General features: G+C 44.3%; 1 protein-coding gene across 2 annotated transcripts in view; it reads right to left on the bottom strand.

Moving 5' to 3' along the window:
* The window catches only part of DPP6 (dipeptidyl peptidase like 6), a 1,705,234-nt gene that overhangs the window by 42,138 nt on the left and 1,642,401 nt on the right, over positions 1 to 20,695 (bottom strand). For both annotated transcript variants that reach the window (XM_044293859.1, XM_044293858.1), the window contains exon 20: positions 18,139 to 18,333. In XM_044293859.1, coding sequence (XP_044149794.1) covers positions 18,139 to 18,333 — 195 coding nt within the window. The remainder of the gene's footprint in view (positions 1 to 18,138; positions 18,334 to 20,695) is intronic.

Below are 20,695 nucleotides of genomic sequence, written 5' to 3'. Positions count from 1 at the left end.
TAGGCCCAGGCACCCAGGCAGAGGAGAGAGGTCCCGTAACAGAGAATCTGGCTTCATGTCAGCAGAGAATCAGTCTGCATGTCATAGCAGAGAATCAGGCTTCACGTCAGCCACCACTGTAACAGTCCATTGTCATATATTTAGGCCCAGGCACCCAGGCAGAGGAGAGAGGTCCCGTAACAGAGAATCTGGCTTCATGTCAGCAGAGAATCAGTCTGCATGTCATAGCAGAGAATCAGGCTTCACGTCAGCCACCACTGTAACAGTCCATTGTCATATATTTAGGCCCAGGCACCCAGGCAGAGGAGAGAGGTCCCGTAACAGAGAATCTGGCTTCATGTCAGCAGAGAATCAGTCTGCATGTCATAGCAGAGAATCAGGCTTCACGTCAGCCACCACTGTAACAGTCCATTGTCATATATTTAGGCCCAGGCACCCAGGCAGAGGAGAGAGGTCCCGTAACAGAGAATCTGGCTTCATGTCAGCAGAGAATCAGTCTGCATGTCATAGCAGAGAATCAGGCTTCACGTCAGCCACCACTGTAACAGTCCATTGTCATATATTTAGGCCCAGGCACCCAGGCAGAGGAGAGAGGTCCCGTAACAGAGAATCTGGCTTCATGTCAGCAGAGAATCAGTCTGCATGTCATAGCAGAGAATCAGGCTTCACGTCAGCCACCACTGTAACAGTCCATTGTCATATATTTAGGCCCAGGCACCCAGGCAGAGGAGAGAGGTCCCGTAACAGAGAATCTGGCTTCATGTCAGCAGAGAATCAGTTTGCATGTCATAGCAGAGAATCAGGCTTCACGTCAGCCACCACTGTAACAGTCCATTGTCATATATTTAGGCCCAGGCACCCAGGCAGAGGAGAGAGGTCCCGTAACAGAGAATCTGGCTTCATGTCAGCAGAGAATCAGTTTGCATGTCATAGCAGAAATCAGGCTTCACGTCAGCCACCACTGTAACAGTCCATTGTCATATATTTAGGCCCAGGCACCCAGGCAGAGGAGAGAGGTCCCGTAACAGAGAATCTGGCTTCATGTCAGCAGAGAATCAGTTTGCATGTCATAGCAGAAAATCAGGCTTCACGTCAGCCACCACTGTAAGAGTCCATTGTCATATATTTAGGCCCAGGCACCCAGGCAGAGGAGAGAGGTCCCGTAACAGAGAATCTGGCTTCATGTCAGCAGAGAATCAGTTTGCATGTCATAGCAAAGAATCAGGCTTCACGTCAGCCACCACTGTAAGAGTCCATTGTCATATATTTAGGCCCAGGCACCCAGGCAGAGGAGAGAGGTCCCGTAACAGAGAATCTGGCTTCATGTCAGCAGAGAATCAGTTTGCATGTCATAGCAGAGAATCAGGTTTCACGTCAGCCACCACTGTAACAGTCCATTGTCATATATTTAGGCCCAGGCAGAGGAGAGAGGTCCCGTAACAGAGAATCTGGCTTCATGTCAGCAGAGAATCAGTTTGCATGTCATAGCAGAGAATCAGGTTTCACGTCAGCCACCACTGTAACAGTCCATTGTCATATATTTAGGCCCAGGCACCCAGGCAGAGGAGAGAGGTCCCGTAACAGAGAATCTGGCTTCATGTCAGCAGAGAATCAGTTGCATGTCATAGCAGAGAATCAGGTTTCACGTCAGCCACCACTGTAACAGTCCATTGTCATATATTTAGGCCCAGGCACCCAGGCAGAGGAGAGAGGTCCCGTAACAGAGAATCTGGCTTCATGTCAGCAGAGAATCAGTCTGCATGTCATAGCAGAGAATCAGGCTTCACGTCAGCCACCACTGTAACAGTCCATTGTCATATATTTAGGCCCAGGCACCCAGGCAGAGGAGAGAGGTCCCGTAACAGAGAATCTGGCTTCATGTCAGCAGAGAATCAGTCTGCATGTCATAGCAGAGAATCAGGCTTCACGTCACCCACCACTGTAACAGTCCATTGTCATATATTTAGGCCCAGGCACCCAGGCAGAGGAGAGAGGTCCCGTAACAGAGAATCTGGCTTCATGTCAGCAGAGAATCAGTCTGCATGTCATAGCAGAGAATCAGGCTTCACGTCAGCCACCACTGTAACAGTCCATTGTCATATATTTAGGCCCAGCACCCAGGCAGAGGAGAGAGGTCCCGTAACAGAGAATCTGGCTTCATGTCAGCAGAGAATCAGTCTGCATGTCATAGCAGAGAATCAGGCTTCACGTCACCCAACACTGTAACAGTCCATTGTCATATATTTAGGCCCAGGCACCCAGGCAGAGGAGAGAGGTCCCGTAACAGAGAATCTGGCTTCATGTCAGCAGAGAATCAGTCTGCATGTCATAGTAGAGAATCAGGCTTCACGTCAGCCACCACTGTAACAGTCCATTGTCATATATTTAGGCCCAGGCACCCAGGCAGAGGAGAGAGGTCCCGTAACAGAGAATCTGGCTTCATGTCAGCAGAGAATCAGTCTGCATGTCATAGCAGAGAATCAGGCTTCACGTCAGCCACCACTGTAACAGTCCATTGTCATATATTTAGGCCCAGGCACCCAGGCAGAGGAGAGAGGTCCCGTAACAGAGAATCTGGCTTCATGTCAGCAGAGAATCAGTCTGCATGTCATAGCAGAGAATCAGGCTTTACGTCAGCCACCACTGTAACAGTCCATTGTCATATATTTAGGCCCAGGCACCCAGGCAGAGGAGAGAGGTCCCGTAACAGAGAATCTGGCTTCATGTCAGCAGAGAATCAGTTTGCATGTCATAGCAGAGAATCAGGCTTTCACGTCAGCCACCACTGTAACAGTCCATTGTCATATATTTAGGCCCAGGCACCCAGGCAGAGGAGAGAGGTCCCGTAACAGAGAATCTGGCTTCATGTCAGCAGAGAATCAGTCTGCATGTCATAGCAGAGAATCAGGCTTCACGTCAGCCACCACTGTAACAGTCCATTGTCATATATTTAGGCCCAGGCACCCAGGCAGAGGAGAGAGGTCCCGTAACAGAGAATCTGGCTTCATGTCAGCAGAGAATCAGTCTGCATGTCATAGCAGAGAATCAGGCTTCACGTCAGCCACCACTGTAACAGTCCATTGTCATATATTTAGGCCCAGGCACCCAGGCAGAGGAGAGAGGTCCCGTAACAGAGAATCTGGCTTCATGTCAGCAGAGAATCAGTTTGCATGTCATAGCAGAGAATCAGGCTTCACGTCAGCCACCACTGTAACAGTCCATTGTCATATATTTAGGCCCAGGCACCCAGGCAGAGGAGAGAGGTCCCGTAACAGAGAATCTGGCTTCATGTCAGCAGAGAATCAGTTTGCATGTCATAGCAGAAATCAGGCTTCACGTCACCACCACTGTAACAGTCCATTGTCATATATTTAGGCCCAGGCACCCAGGCAGAGGAGAGAGGTCCCGTAACAGAGAATCTGGCTTCATGTCAGCAGAGAATCAGTCTGCATGTCATAGCAGAGAATCAGGCTTCACGTCAGCCACCACTGTAACAGTCCATTGTCATATATTTAGGCCCAGGCACCCAGGCAGAGGAGAGAGGTCCCGTAACAGAGAATCTGGCTTCATGTCAGCAGAGAATCAGTTTGCATGTCATAGCAGAGAATCAGGCTTCACGTCAGCCACCACTGTAACAGTCCATTGTCATATATTTAGGCCCAGGCACCCAGGCAGAGGAGAGAGGTCCCGTAACAGAGAATCTGGCTTCATGTCAGCAGAGAATCAGTTTGCATGTCATAGCAGAGAATCAGGTTTCACGTCAGCCACCACTGTAACAGTCCATTGTCATATATTTAGGCCCAGGCACCCAGGCAGAGGAGAGAGGTCCCGTAACAGAGAATCTGGCTTCATGTCAGCAGAGAATCAGTTTGCATGTCATAGCAGAGAATCAGGTTTCACGTCAGCCACCACTGTAACAGTCCATTGTCATATATTTAGGCCCAGGCACCCAGGCAGAGGAGAGAGGTCCCGTAACAGAGAATCTGGCTTCATGTCAGCAGAGAATCAGTCTGCATGTCATAGCAGAGAATCAGGCTTCATGTCACCCACCACTGTAACAGTCCATTGTCATATATTTAGGCCCAGGCACCCAGGCAGAGGAGAGAGGTCCCGTAACAGAGAATCTGGCTTCATGTCAGCAGAGAATCAGTCTGCATGTCATAGCAGAGAATCAGGCTTCACGTCAGCCACCACTGTAACAGTCCATTGTCATATATTTAGGCCCAGGCACCCAGGCAGAGGAGAGAGGTCCCGTAACAGAGAATCTGGCTTCATGTCAGCAGAGAATCAGTCTGCATGTCATAGCAGAGAATCAGGCTTCACGTCACCCAACATTGGAACAGTCCATTGTCATATATTTAGGCCCAGGCACCCAGGCAGAGGAGAGAGGTCCCGTAACAGAGAATCTGGCTTCATGTCAGCAGAGAATCAGTCTGCATGTCATAGCTAGAGAATCAGGCTTCACGTCAGCCACCACTGTAACAGTCCATTGTCATATATTTAGGCCCAGGCACCCAGGCAGAGGAGAGAGGTCCCGTAACAGAGAATCTGGCTTCATGTCAGCAGAGAATCAGTCTGCATGTCATAGCAGAGAATCAGGCTTCACGTCAGCCACCACTGTAACAGTCCATTGTCATATATTTAGGCCCAGGCACCCAGGCAGAGGAGAGAGGTCCCGTAACAGAGAATCTGGCTTCATGTCAGCAGAGAATCAGTTTGCATGTCATAGCAGAGAATCAGGTTTCACGTCAGCCACCACTGTAACAGTCCATTGGCATATATTTAGGCCCAGGCACCCAGGCAGAGGAGAGAGGTCCCGTAACAGAGAATCTGGCTTCATGTCAGCAGAGAATCAGTCTGCATGTCATAGCAGAGAATCAGGCTTCACGTCAGCCACCACTGTAACAGTCCATTGTCATATATTTAGGCCCAGGCACCCAGGCAGAGGAGAGAGGTCCCGTAACAGAGAATCTGGCTTCATGTCAGCAGAGAATCAGTTGCATGTCATAGCAGAGAATCAGGCTTCACGTCAGCCACCACTGTAAGAGTCCATTGTCATATATTTAGGCCCAGGCACCCAGGCAGAGGAGAGAGGTCCCGTAACAGAGAATCTGGCTTCATGTCAGCAGAGAATCAGTCTGCATGTCATAGCAGAGAATCAGGCTTCACGTCAGCCACCACTGTAACAGTCCATTGTCATATGTAGGGCCAGGCACCCAGGCAGAGGAGAGAGGTCCCGTAACAGAGAATCTGGCTTCATGTCAGCAGAGAATCAGTCTGCATGTCATAGCAGAGAATCAGGCTTCACGTCAGCCACCACTGTAACAGTCCATTGTCATATATTTAGGCCCAGGCACCCAGGCAGAGGAGAGAGGTCCCGTAACAGAGAATCTGGCTTCATGTCAGCAGAGAATCAAGTTGCATGTCATAGCAGAGAATCAGGCTTCACGTCAGCCACCACTGTAAGAGTCCATTGTCATATATTTAGGCCCAGGCACCCAGGCAGAGGAGAGAGGTCCCGTAACAGAGAATCTGGCTTCATGTCAGCAGAGAATCAGTCTGCATGTCATAGCAGAGAATCAGGCTTCACGTCAGCCACCACTGTAACAGTCCATTGTCATATGTAGGGCCAGGCACCCAGGCAGAGGAGAGAGGTCCCGTAACAGAGAATCTGGCTTCATGTCAGCAGAGAATCAGTTTGCATGTCATAGCAGAGAATCAGGCTTCACGTCAGCCACCACTGTAACAGTCCATTGTCATATATTTAGGCCCAGGCAGAGGAGAGAGGTCCCGTAACAGAGAATCTGGCTTCATGTCAGCAGAGAATCAGTCTGCATGTCATAGCAGAGAATCATGAAGCACTTGAGTTGGACGGCACTCCTATAGAGTCCTTTTTGCACGGTGCTCAGTGGTAATGTGAGATGATGTATAGTAAAAGGAGACCACGGCACTCGTTTTTCGTATATAAGAAAATTATTTTAATATTTTCCTTATTTTCATTTCATGATATTATTTCATCATTTCATCATTCATAATTTCATTGTTTTTTAGCATCCAGGAATGCAAAAGACTTGGCCAACGTTTAACGTTTCGGTCCTTGTATGGGACCTTGATCACGGCCTGGAGTAAGATACAATGTAATGTGTCAGGAAACATTATACATGATTAGAATAAATTGAAGTATAGTTCATAGTATATATTACATCATGGTTCATAGTATATATTACATATTACATACATGTCAAGTAGTCAGCTATCAAATTGCTAGGGGCGCAGAGGGTGACAGGTAAGCATACTGTCGTTAAAGGTATGAATTTCATATAGATATCATCTATTGTAGAGTTACATACACATAGTTAGTTACAGTTGAGTACAACATTGGGTGGCAAAATGGGAGAAAACAGGAAAAAGCAGAAAAAGCAGGAAAAAGCCAAGCTGAAGTCCACAGCAAGTGAAATAGTAATATCTCTTGCGAAATTCATGGTTGGCCAGGGTAAGATTAGGCAGACAATATGGCAATGTAGCAGGGCTTCTCAGGGGTGACGAGACCTGTAAAGTGTTGCAGAGGTTGTAATTGTCATTAGGCTGGATAATATATAGACATATAAGTATACATAAAATAGAAAAGGAGCCTCTGGTGTAGCACTGGGTAAGGGTCAGGGTCACATCCCATAGGGACATATTGTCTAAAGTTGCCATAGATGGATAGAGTAGGTTGGGGTGTCAATCGGTATTTACCTTTGTCCGGGCTGCATGTTGCCTGCTGGAGGATGCGCTGGTGTGAGCAGCGCTGATGCCTTATTTGAAGTGTGCCGCCGGTGTGGGCTGGCATCTTGCGCACGCCTCCGGCTCCGTCGCACGCATGACGCCGCCGCGCGCAGGCGGATGACGTCACTGCGGCGCCGGCGCGCATGTGCAGTCGGCCCGCCGAAACCTGTGCTGGCAAGGTAGTGCTGGCATGGGTGATGTAGGGGTTGTTACGATTACAGAGGCGTAGGTGGCTTGGAGCAGAGGCCCGTTTAAGATAAATGGGTGCAGGCAGAGATACATATGGTGACCCAACCAGGGTATATAGGTACTGATAATGGCTGGATAAATTCAGTGATTCTGAAATTAATTCTATAACGAGTATAATACAGACATAGTGCAATATAATATGGGTATGGTACAATATGCTATAGATTGCATCTTCTGTTGTATATGACTATATGGAAATTATACTTAGTACTATATGGCTATATTGTATCGTATACTACCTGGTTGGGATGGACTTTAAGAGTCATTTTGTCTGTGGGAGGTAAAAAGAAAATGGTATTAGTAAACGTCACATTACAACAAAAGGTCATTTACATTAAATGCGGAAAAAAAGGAGGTGAGTGTGGGATATTTTTTTCGCATTTAATGTAATCTATATACTCTATCCATCTATGGCAACTTTAGACAATATGTCCCTATGGGATGTGACCCTGACCCTTACCCAGTGCTACACCAGAGGCTCCTTTTCTATTTTATGTATACTTATATGTCTATATATTATCCAGCCTAATGACAATTACAACCTCTGCAACACTTTACAGGTCTCGTCACCCCTGAGAAGCCCTGCTACATTGCCATATTGTCTGCCTAATCTTACCCTGGCCAACCATGAATTTCGCAAGAGATATTACTATTTCACTTGCTGTGGACTTCAGCTTGGCTTTTTCCTGCTTTTCCTGCTTTTTCCTGTTTTCTCCCATTTTGCCACCCAATGTTGTACTCAACTGTAACTAACTATGTGTATGTAACTCTACAATAGATGATATCTATATGAAATTCATACCTTTAACGACAGTATGCTTACCTGTCACCCTCTGCGCCTCTAGCGATTTGATAGCTGACTACTTGACATGTATGTAATATGTAATATATACTATGAACCATGATGTAATATATACTATGAACTATACTTCAATTTATTCTAATCATGTATAATGTTTCCTGACACATTACATTGTATCTTACTCCAGGCCGTGATCAAGGTCCCATACAAGGACCGAAACGTTAAAAGTTGGCCAAGTCTTTTGCATTCCTGGATGCTAAAAAACAATGAAATTATGAATGATGAAATTATGAAATAATATCATGAAATGAAAATAACGAAAATATAAAAATAATTTTCTTATATACGAAAAACGAGTGCCGTGGTCTCCTTTTACTATAGCAGAGAATCAGGCTTCACGTCACCCAACATTGGAACAGTCCATTGGCATATATTTAGACCCCGGCACCCAGACAGAGGAGAGGTTCATTCAACTTTGGGTTGCCTCGCAATATAATGGTAAAATGAAAATAAAAATAGGATTGAATGAGGAAGTGCCCTGGAGTACAATAATATATGGTTAAGGGGAGGTAGTTAATGTCTAATCTGCACAAGGGATGGACAGGTCCTGTGGGATCCATGCCTGGTTTATTTTTATGAACGTCAGCTTGTCCACATTGGCTGTAGAGAGGCGGCTGCGTTTGTCTGTAATGACGCCCCCTGCAGTGCTGAATACACGTTCCGACAAAACGCTGGCCGCCGGGCAGGCCAGCACCTCCAAGGCATAAAAGGCTAGCTCTGGCCACATGGACAATTTAGAGACCCAGAAGTTGAATGGGGCCGAACCATCAGTCAGTACGTGGAGGGGTGTGCACACGTACTGTTCCACCATGTTAGTGAAATGTTGCCTCCTGTTAACACGTTGCGTATCAGATGGTGGTGCAGTTAGCTGTGGCGTGTTGACAAAACTTTTCCACATCTCTGCCATGCTAACCCTGCCCTCAGAGGACATGGCCGTGACACAGCTGCCTTGGCGACCTCTTGCTCCTCCTCTGCCTTGGCCTTGGGCTTCCACTTGTTCCCCTGCTTGTACTCGCGCATCTTCCTATCACGCTCCAGTGCAGGAAGTAAGGTGGGCACATTGTCTTTGTACCGTGGATCCAGCAGGGTGGCAACCCAGTAGTCCGCACACGTTAAAATGTGGGCAACTCTGCTGTCGTTGCGCAGGCACTGCAGCATGTAGTCGCTCATGTGTGCCAGGCTGCCCAGGGGTAAGGACAAGCTGTCCTCTGTGGGAGGCATATCGTCATCGTCCTGCCTTTCCCCCCAGCCACGCACCAGTGATGGGCCCGAGCTGCGTTGGGTGCCACCCCGCTGTGACCATGCTTCATCCTCATCCTCCTCCACCTCCTCCTCCTCGTCCTCCAGTAGTGGGCCCTGGCTGGCCACATTTGTACCTGGCCTCTGCTGTTGCAAAAAACCTCCCTCTGAGTCACTTCGAAGAGACTGGCCTGAAAGTGCAAAAAATGACCCCTCTTCCTCCTCCTCCTCCTCCTCCTGGGCCACCTCCTCTTCCATCATCGCCCTAAGTGTTTTCTCAAGGAGACATAGAAGTGGTATTGTAACGCTGATAACGGCGTCATCGCCACTGGCCATGTTGGTGGAGTACTCGAAACAGCGCAACAGGGCACACAGGTTTCGCATGGAGGCCCAGTCATTGGTGGTGAAGTGGTGCTGTTCCGCAGTGCGACTGACCCGTGCGTGCTGCAGCTGAAACTCCACTATGGCCTGCTGCTGCTTGCACAGTCTGTCCAGCATGTGCAAGGTGGAGTTCCACCTGGTGTGCACGTCGCATATGAGGCGGTGAGCAGGAAGGCTGAAGTTACGCTGTAGCGCAGACAGGCAAGCAGCGGCAGGATGTGAACGCCGGAAGCGCGAACAGACGGCCCGCACTTTATGCAGCAGCTCTGACATGTCGGGGTAGTTGTGAATGAACTTCTGCACCACCAAATTCAGCACATGTGCCAAGCAAGGGATGTGCGTCAAACCGGCTAGTCCCAGAGCTGCAACGAGATTTCGCCCATTATCGCACACCACCAGGCCGGGCTTGAGGCTCACCGGCAGCAACCACTCGTCGGTCTGTTGTTCTATACCCCGCCACGACTCCTGTGCGGTGTGGGGCCTGTCCCCCAAACATATGAGTTTCAGAATGGCCTGCTGACGTTTACCCCGGGCTGTGCTGAAGTTGGTGGTGAAGGTTTGTGGCTGACTGGATGAGCAGGTGGAAGAAGAGGAGGAGGAAGCTGAGTAGGAGGAGGTGGCAACAGGAGGCAAAGAATGTTACCCTGCGATCCTTGGCGGCGGAAGGACGTGCGCCAAACAGCTCTCCGCCTGGGGCCCAGCTGCCACTACATTTACCCAGTGTGCAGTTAGGGAGATATAGCGTCCCTGGCCGTGCTTACTGGTCCACGTATCTGTGGTTAGGTGGACCTTGCCACAGATGGCGTTGCGCAGTGAACACTTGATTTTATCGGATACTTGGTTGTGCAGGGAAGGCCCGGCTCTCTTGGAGAAGTAGTGCCGGCTGGGAACAACATACTGTGGGACAGCAAGCGACATGAGCTGTTTGAAGCTGTCTGTGTCCACCAGCCTAAATGACAGCATTTCATAGGCCAGTAGTTTAGAAATGCTGGCATTCAGGGCCAGGGATCGAGGGTGGCTAGGTGGGAATTTACGCTTTCTATCAAATGTTTGTGAGATGGAGAGCTGAACGCTGCCGTGTGACATCGTTGAGATGCTTGGTGACGGAGGTGGTGGTGTTGGTGGTACATCCCCTGTTTGCTGGGCGGCAGGTGCCAACGTTCCTCCAGAGGCGGAGGAAGAGGCCGAGGCGGCAGCAGCAGAAGAGGCCGAGGCAGCAGCAGCAGAAGAGGCCGAGGCGGCAGCAGCAGAAGAGGTAGCAGGGGGAGCCTGAGTGACTTCCTTGTTTTTAAGGTGTTTACTCCACTGCAGTTCATGCTTTGCATGCAGGTGCCTGGTCATGCAGGTTGTGCTAAGGTTCAGAACGTTAATGCCTCGCTTCAGGCTCTGATGGCACAGCGTGCAAACCACTCGGGTCTTGTCGTCAGCACATTGTTTGAAGAAGTGCCATGCCAGGGAACTCCTTGAAGCTGCCTTTGGGGTGCTCGGTCCCAGGTGGCGGTGGTCAGTAGCAGGCGGAGTCTCTTGGCGGCGGGTGTTCTGCTTTTGCCCACTGCTCCCTCTTTTGCTACGCTGTTGGCTCGGTCTCACCACTGCCTCTTCCTCCGAACTGTGAAAGTCAGTGGCACGACCTTCATTCCATGTGGGGTCTAGGACCTCATCGTCCCCTGCATCGTCTTCCACCCAGTCTTGATCCCTGACCTCCTGTTCAGTCTGCACACTGCAGAAAGACGCAGCAGTTGGCACCTGTGTTTCGTCATCATCAGAGACATGCTGAGGTGGTATTCCCATGTCCTCATCATCAGGAAACATAAGTGGTTGTGCATATAAAAAAACAGGCACTCACCAGCTGGTATGTCTATAGTAGATAGTTTATACTCATTAAAAATCACATATAAAACATATAATATATACCTTAAAATAATACTGAACAATGTAAATACAAAAATTATACTGAGGTCCGGGATCCAATTATATAGACAACTTCATAGATGGATAACAATGGATTACATAGAAATCTAACTATGCAAGAATTAATAGTAATCTTGTACAATGTGATGTCCTATGACTATAAACTAAGAGTACGGTGTCCTGTGACTGTAAAGTAAGAATATATATAAGTGTTCTGTGGAAGGAATGAAATTCTCCTATAAAGAAATCCTCCTGCGAAGAATTTATAAAGAAAACAAACTTGTGATGAAGACTTGTGAAGAGAACTTGCAATAATTTGATATCTTCTTGTGGAGTAGTAAGTTTTTGCATGCAAGCTGTATCCAATAGCGCTGCTATAACAATGCAGGTTCTGAGAGCGATAAACTACTCACCTGAACCCGAGCTAAGTTTCATTGACTATCGGTCACTAGAAGATCTATGTGCTGGTCCGGACGCTAGCAAAACAGAAGCTAGCCCAAGTTATCGCGAGACCACGTGACTCTAGCTGAGTGCTTCCTGGAAAGCGAGACGCAACCATACCACGTGGAACGCCGAGACCAGAGAGCACGAAACAGCGTATACAAAGTATCGAATCAAGTGATACAAAGGACTCAGCAAGCGCTGGAACGGCAACTTTACAAGTGAGCTACACTCTGAAGACAAGGTAAGAGGGTTGATGAATAGGGGGACGCCCCATTCACCAAACCCGACTTCTAGTTACAAACTAATATATACCTTGTAGCATTGTGAGTGTGGACTCTGCACGCTGGTGCAATTGGAGGATTTGCATTGTTATAGCAGCGCTATTGGATACAGCTTGCATGCAAAAACTTACTACTCCACAAGAAGATATCAAATTATTGCAAGTTCTCTTCACAAGTCTTCATCACAAGTTTGTTTTCTTTATAAATTCTTCGCAGGAGGATTTCTTTATAGGAGAATTTCATTCCTTCCACAGAACACTTATATATATTCTTACTTTACAGTCACAGGACACCGTACTCTTAGTTTATAGTCATAGGACATCACATTGTACAAGATTACTATTAATTCTTGCATAGTTAGATTTCTATGTAATCCATTGTTATCCATCTATGAAGTTGTCTATATAATTGGATCCCGGACCTCAGTATAATTTTTGTATTTACATTGTTCAGTATTATTTTAAGGTATATATTATATGTTTTATATGTGATTTTTAATGAGTATAAACTATCTACTATAGACATACCAGCTGGTGAGTGCCTGTTTTTTTATATACACTTTTATTTGCCCTTTATACTGGATGAACAGGTGATTCATTCAAAAAACAGTGCACCTTCACCATATTGGCAGATACGGGTGAGCCACGATATAAATTTAATCAATCCTTGATAAGTGGTTGTGCGTCAGTGCATTCTATGTCTTCCACCGCTGGGAAAGGGCTGGGTGGATGCCCTTGGGAAACCCTGCCAGCGGAGTCTTCAAACAGCATAGGAGACTGCTGCATAACTTGAGGCTCAGACAGTTTCCCTGGTATGCATGGGGGTGATGTGACAGACTGATGGGCTTGGTTTTCAGGCGCCATCTGTGCGCTTTCTGCAGAAGACTGGGTGGGAGATAATGTGAACGTGCTGGATCCACTGTCGGCCACCCAATTGACTAATGCCTGTACCTGCTCAGGCCTTACCATCCTTAGAACGGCATTGGGCCCCACCAAATATCGCTGTAAATTATGGCGGCTACTGGGACCTGAGGTAGTTGGTACACTAGGACGTGTGGCTGTGGCAGAACGGCCACGTCCTCTCCCAGCACCAGAGGGTCCACTAACACCACCACGACCATGTCCGCGTCCTTTACTAGATGTTTTCCTCATTGTTATCGTTCACCACAACAACAAAAATATTATTTGGCCCAATGTATTGAATTCAAATTCAGGCCTTTTTTTAAAGACACCTAACACTATCTGGCTATCTATTTAGGTACCGTATTACACTAATACAGGCACAGCAGTAACCACAGATTTAGCTGACTATAAATTTGAGGCCTATTATTTAGGCGCTGGGTGACAGGTATACGTTTACAGACAGAATTAGACTGGAATATACACAGTAGCGTGTGTGTGAAGTTATTGAGAATGACCCTATGTGCAGCTTGAATCTTATATACCCTTTTAGGGATAGATTTAAAGGAGGTCTGATATAGCAGAAACCACTAATTTAGAGAATTGCTAAATTGGGAATTGTATTTCAACCCAGAACAAAAACTGTGCTTTGACAAACACTAAATAACTTGACCAGCTACAGCAATAACGACAGATTTGGATGACTATAAATTTGAGGCCTATTATTTAGGCGCTGGGTGACAGGTATACGTTTCCAGACAGAATTAGACTGGGATATGCACAGTATCGTGTGTGTGAAGTTATTGAGAATGACCCTATCTGCACCTTGAATCTAATATACCCTTTTAGGGATAAATTTAAAGTAGGCCTGATACAGCAGAAACCACTAATTTAGAGAATTGCTAAATTGGGAATTGTATTTCAACCCAGAACAAAAACTGTGCTTTGACGGACACTAAATAACTTGCCCAGCTACAGCAATAACCACAGATTTGGATGACTATAAATTTGAGGCCTATTATTTAGGCGCTGGGTGACAGGTATACGTTTACAGACAGAATTAGACTGGGATATGCACAGTAGCGTGTGTGTGAAGTTATTGAGAATGACCCTATCTGCACCTTGAATCTAATATACCCTTTTAGGGATAAATTTAAAGTAGGCCTGATACAGCAGAAACCACTAATTTCGAGAATTGCTAAATTGGGAATTGTATTTCAACCCAGAACAAAAACTGTGCTTTGACGGACACTAAATAACTTGACCAGCTACAGCAATAACCACAGATTTAGCTGACTATAAATTTGAGGCCTATTATTTAGGTGCTGGGTGACAGGTATACGTTTACAGACAGAATTAGACTGGGATATGCACAGTAGCGTGTGTGTGAAGTTATTGAGAATGACCCTATGTGCACCTTGAATCTTATATACCCTTTTAGGGATAGATTTAATGTAGGTCTGATACAGCAGAAACCACTAAATTAGGAAATTGCAAAATTGGGAATTGTATTTCAACCCAGAACAAAAACTGTGCTTTGACGGACACTAAATAACTTGACCAGCTACAGCAATAATGACAGATTTGGATGAATATAAATTTGAGGCCTATTATTTAGGCACTGGGTGACAGGTATAAGTTTTTAGTCAGAATTAGACTGGGATATGGCCAAAAAATAACCACACTATTGATGGTTAAATGCACTTGGTGTGACAGCTTGACCCTGATGTAGGATATAGCCAAAAAACAACCACACTATTGAGGGTTAAATGCACTTGGTGACAGCTTGCCCCTGATGTAGTATATGGCCAAAAAATAACCACACTATTGATGGTTAAATGCACTTGGTGTGACAGCTTGACCCTGATGTAGGATATAGCCAAAAAACAACCACACTATTGAGGGTTAAATGCACTTGGTGACAGCTTGCCCCTGATGTAGTATATGGCCAAAAAATAACCACACTATTGATGGTTAAATGCACTTGGTGTGACAGCTTCACCCTGATGTAGGATATAGCCAAAAAACAAAGACACTATTGAGGGTTAAATGCACTTGGTGGCAGCTTGTGCTGGCACACCACAATACACAAAATGGCTGCCGATCACCCCAGAAAAAAGTGACTGAAAAACGCTCTGGGCAGCCTAAAAACAGTGAACAATTCAATAGCAGCAGTTTAATCATCCACAGCTGCAGATCGATCTCTGAATGAAGTCTTTTGGAGGAGTTAATCACTGCCTAATCTCGCCCTAACGTCGCAGCTGCAACCTCTCCCTATACTGATCAGAGCAGAGTGACGTGCAGCGCTACGTGACTCCAGCTTAAATAGAGGCTGGGTCACATGCTGCACTGGCCAATCACAGCCATGCCAATAGTAGGCATGGCTGTGACGGCCTCTTGGGGCAAGTAGTATGACGCTTGTTGATTGGCTGCTCTGCAGCCTTTCAAAAAGCGCCAAGAAAGCGACGAACACCGAACCCGAACCCGGACTTTTACGAAAATGTCCGGGTTCGGGTCCGTGTCACGGACACCCCAAAATTCGGTACGAACCCGAACTATACAGTTCGGGTTCGCTCATCCCTAGTCATTAAGTGAGCAGTGTCATTTTGGGCAAACCAACCTTGGTCACTTGATATGTTATATTTAGTGATGAGCGGGAGGTGCCATATTCGATTTCGCAATATTTCGCGAATATTCGATTGAATATTCGTGTTATATTCATCTAAATCGAATATTCGTAATTATTCCAATTATCGTGAATAATATGCGATTTAATTAATCGCGTATTGCGATTTTTCTTTTGATAGTATAAGGCAACGTTCCTATGCTAATTGACTATGGCTAGGCTAATATGTATATTAGCAATATTCGTAATATTCGTAATATTCTAAAAGACGAAGTTAGAGCAATATTACGAAATTTCGTAAAATACACATATAGATTGTAATTTAGCTAATATATAATCCTTTTTTTTCTCTAATTTTTTTTGCCTCTTCTGAACTTAAGTTTTGTAAAATATGTACACTATTAAAAAGATTACTATAGCAGTATATTAGCTAAATTACAATCTATATGTGTATTTTACGAATATTCTTAATATTGCTCTAACTTCGTCTTTTAGAATATTCGTAATATTGCTCTAACTTCGTCTTTTACAATATTACGAATATTCTAAAAGACGAAGTTAGAGCAATATTAAGAATATACGTAAAAAGTTGAAATCGCAATGCGATTAATATAACTCGAAGTAATCGCATGGCGATTTCAACTTAGCACTGCTATATTCCATATTAGGCTTAGCCTAATAAGCTAGAATTAACGAATATGGAATATAGCAGTGTTAAGTTGAAATCGCAATTCGATTATTATAACTTGAATTAATCGAATTGTGATTTCAACGTAATTCTCAAATCCGACAGTACATTCTAGTATATGGAGACGTTCCCATGGTGATGGGGATGCTCCATGAACACGGAAGTCGGCAGAAGCGGTAACGGGCACTGACTGGAGCAGCCAGGAAGCCAGGAATCCAAAGGACAGGTAAGAACAACTTTAGGGAAGTGGGAAAGAAAAAAATATAACAATTAAAAAAAAAACAAAAAAAAACAACAAATATTCGATTTCGCAAATATATAGAACTATATTCTAAATATTCTTGAAATCTCGAAATTGCGATATTCGATAAAAAATTTGCAATTCGAATATTCGCGCTCAACACTAGTTATATTCTCTCAAACCAATCTTTCACTAACATATCAATCATTTTGGTCCCAGTTGGCGATTCCCACTTGAAATCATATGCCTATAAACAAAAAACGCATCTAATCCAAGAAAAACGCACATGCATTTTTAATGCAATTTCAGTGCATTTTCTGTATAAAATACATTGTTTCACTCTATTCTCTTCTCGAAGGACATATACATTATTATTTCACGAATATCTGATACTCTTATCAAGTATTATGCATATACAGAAATTTTTTATCATTTTTCAATCTTATTTTTCTTCCTTATATACTGAATATACTTCTATACACATGAATAGACTTCAAAGAAGGTGAAGGATGAGGGCCTCCCATGGAGGTGGAATCGGGGAGCTTAAGTGTTCACTTCAGATGGAAAAAATGACGAATATTCCAAATTTTGTTTTTTAGAATATTCGTCATTTTTTTCCATCTGAAGTCATGATTTCCCCATGCTTAAGTTGCTTGTGGGCCAATGACTCATTGGCCCACAAGCAAGAAGCAGGGAGGAATCATGTGTTCAGATGGCAAAAAATGATGAATATTCGATATAACAAATATATAGCACTATATTCTAAATATTCGCAAATTCTCAAAGTGGTGATATTCACAAGAAAAATTCACTTTTCGAATATTCGTGCTCAACACTACTTAATACTTGAAATTTGGCAGCATTGCTATCTAAAAGTGGAAAATGGTATTCAAATGTAAAGGGGGTTCTGAGACCCTCAAAAAATGTATATAAAAGCCTTTTTCTCCTGTCTGATCTTCCTCCATTCCAGTGCTCCTCACTGAAGTCAATCAATGGCCCTAGCAGTCTCATGAAGTAGTTAGGACATCAGTGCTGCAGAGAGATCCAAGCTGTAGTGATTTCATACCTAACTAACTGCACTGATCACATAGAGTAGTTGGAGATGTTATTGCTGCAACACCAGAAACTAAGACTGGCAAGGAGCACAGGAGCTGTATCACTGGAACACCAGAGGACCAGACAGGCATGTAAGGCATCTTTTGTTACTGTATAACACTCCCTACTGTTCCCTATTTATTTATTTTTACATTTTTAGGAGGGTCTTGGAAAACCCCTTTAAATCTCAAAGAGAATAAAATTTGGCCTATAGATATTAATTTTAGTTCATCACATACTCACACGTTGAATAAATATAATTGATAACACACTGAGAAGCAAAAACAAACAAAATCTTTAATTTTCACCAAGTTTGGGCTAAACTAAACCAATTGAAATCCAATCTAAGCTACACATGCAACAGTGACCAATACACATTTTCCAATATACAACCAAATGTATTATTTCTGTTATAATTTACATCAAATACAGAAGTCATGTCATGTATACTTACCCCAGAGCGGACAACTGGTCTTTTTCTTGTAAACTTCCCAGCTCTTTCCTCACTTCATGCAAAAGCTTTGTGCCTTGATAGCCACTTCCACGTCCATCAAACTTTACAACAACAACACTGAAAGAGCTGACCAACGCTGTTATCCAGTTGACCTCAAACTTCTCTGAGGTGCTCTGACTGCCAGGATTACCATCCCTATGAGAAAGAAAGGAGGTGCTTTTATTATAGACTAAAATGCTTGTTCAAAGGATGAATGAGTTAATGTTAAAAACGGCAGTACGGTACATGGGATATGGTAGAAATGGCTCATATCCACAATCAGGCAGAATATATGATGTGGTATAAGATGTCCCCAAGTTTAGACATCAGAAATAGGCAAAAATAAAAATAAACATGGTTTAAAGTAGTAAAGAGGTAAATATTTGCTTCCATGGTAGACTAGGGTAATTAAAGGGTTAGCGTTCCTATCCTTGTTTTTTTTTAGGACAATGGAGGGGTTAATATTGTCTTCACTTGTGGTTTAGAGTAATTTAAGGGTAATTCCCCCCATACCTGGTACTCAAGAGTAGAAACAGGGATTGCTACCTGGTTGTTTAGTGTTTTTCTACCTTCCAGGCTTCAGCGATGTGTCTGTCTTGTGCCCTGTGCTCATCTAATCCAGCATACTGTACCTTCTTGCAGAGTTCATACTGCTCAGTGCAAGAAATGGACAGTACTGTGCAACTGTGAACAGCTGCATGGTTCTCTCTATGTTCAGTAACAGTGCTTTAATAAAGAAATAGTCAACGCAGTCTGGCACACCTAATACCAAAAAGGGGTTGATTGATCCAGGTAAGACCATGGACAGTGGTCTATGACAATAGTCCGCTAATCTTCACATACTGTGTATAAAAAACATTGTAAATGGATGATTTAAGAGCCTTGTCTTTTGTATTACGAACACCAAAAAAGTTAAATCTTCAAATAGAGCAAACTTCCATGTCAAAATAAAGCTGCTCTCCAATGCAAAATATATTAAAGGGGTTGTCCTTTTCTATTGATGGCCTATCCTCAGTATAGGCCATCAATATCTGATCAGTGGGGGTCTGACCCCCTGCATACCTGCTGATAAACTGTTCTGGAGTACAATTGTTGGTGAAACTACACAGGGCCATCTATTGTGTATTGGACGAAGCTGGTTACTGTAAGTGAATGGGAACAGCACTGAAGTAACCAACTCCATTCTCTGCACACTGAATTGAGCTGTGTATTTCCATGATAACGCTACTCCCAAACAGATGATCGGCGGGGTGTCGGATCCCTCTGGATTAGATACTGATAGCCTATCCTAAAGATATGTCATCAGTAGTGTTTAGCGCGAATATTTAAATTACAAATTATAATTCGCGAATATCGGCACTTCGAGAATTTGTGAATATGTAGAATATAGTGCAATATATTCATTTTCGAATATTTGTGATTTTTTCCATCTGAACACATAATGCCTCCCTGCTTGATAGGCCAACAAGCAACTTAAGCAGGGAGGAATCATAATTTCAGATGGAAAAAAATGACGAATATTCTAAAAAATAAATATATAGTACTATATTCTATAGTGCTATATATTCGTTTTTGACCCACGCCTGTATTGATCGAGTAATATTAGCATATTACGTGATCATTACCTTGCCAATTTTCGAGTAAAAAAAGAATGTAGAATATACTTAATATTCGAATTCGCAAATATTTGATTAATATTCTAATAAATATTCGCAAAATATCACAAATTCGAATATGACCCCTGCCGCTCATCACTAGACGACCCCTTTATTCGAACATGTTTTGGCTGTCCTGAATTGGAGAGTGTTTTGCTTTCTAGTTTTTCTTATATGCCTCATTATGCTCTTTCAGTTAGCAGGCCAATGCAAGCTCTGTTTTCCTGGCAGCTCGAAGGCCACATGGAAGCATCAATTGAACTTGACTTCTATGCAGTTGAACTGGAACACCAGACCGAAGTACAGTACTAGGCAGAATACCTGTACACTACTAGACAGAATACCTAATGTGCTGACAAAACGTGCAGGAACATATAGGGAATGTAACAGGGAGAGGTTCCTGCAATATTCTAGGGGTAAAATACTGGGAAATTAATCATGGCTGCCCAACTTCCAGCTTTTCATATCTAGAGCCACATGATTCTAGAGCAGGGATGCCCAACCTGTGGCCCTCCAGCTGTTGTAAAACTAAAACTCCCGTTATGTCCTTCTGTAGGCTTATAGCTGTAGGGTCTCCGCGCATGCTGGGAGTTGTAGTTTGACAACAGCTGGAAGGTCGCAGGTTGGGCATCACTGATCTAGAGGCACTAAACCATACAAAGGTGGTTCCTTTTCATTGAGGAATAGAAACTGTCTGAAAAAGAGTGACTCCTGAATGACATTTTTGCACTTGGGATATTTTGTGATATTTCTGAAGACACGTGAGCTTTATGCTTTATGAGATACCATGTTTTCTGGTGAATAATAGTGAGATTGGCCCCGAAGAGTCATTAAAGATATGGAGACTATCGTTTATAAAAAGT

This window comes from Bufo gargarizans, chromosome 5, assembly GCF_014858855.1.
Source record: "Bufo gargarizans isolate SCDJY-AF-19 chromosome 5, ASM1485885v1, whole genome shotgun sequence".
NCBI lineage: Eukaryota > Metazoa > Chordata > Amphibia > Anura > Bufonidae > Bufo > Bufo gargarizans.
This window is presented reverse-complemented; position numbering and strand designations above follow the sequence as displayed.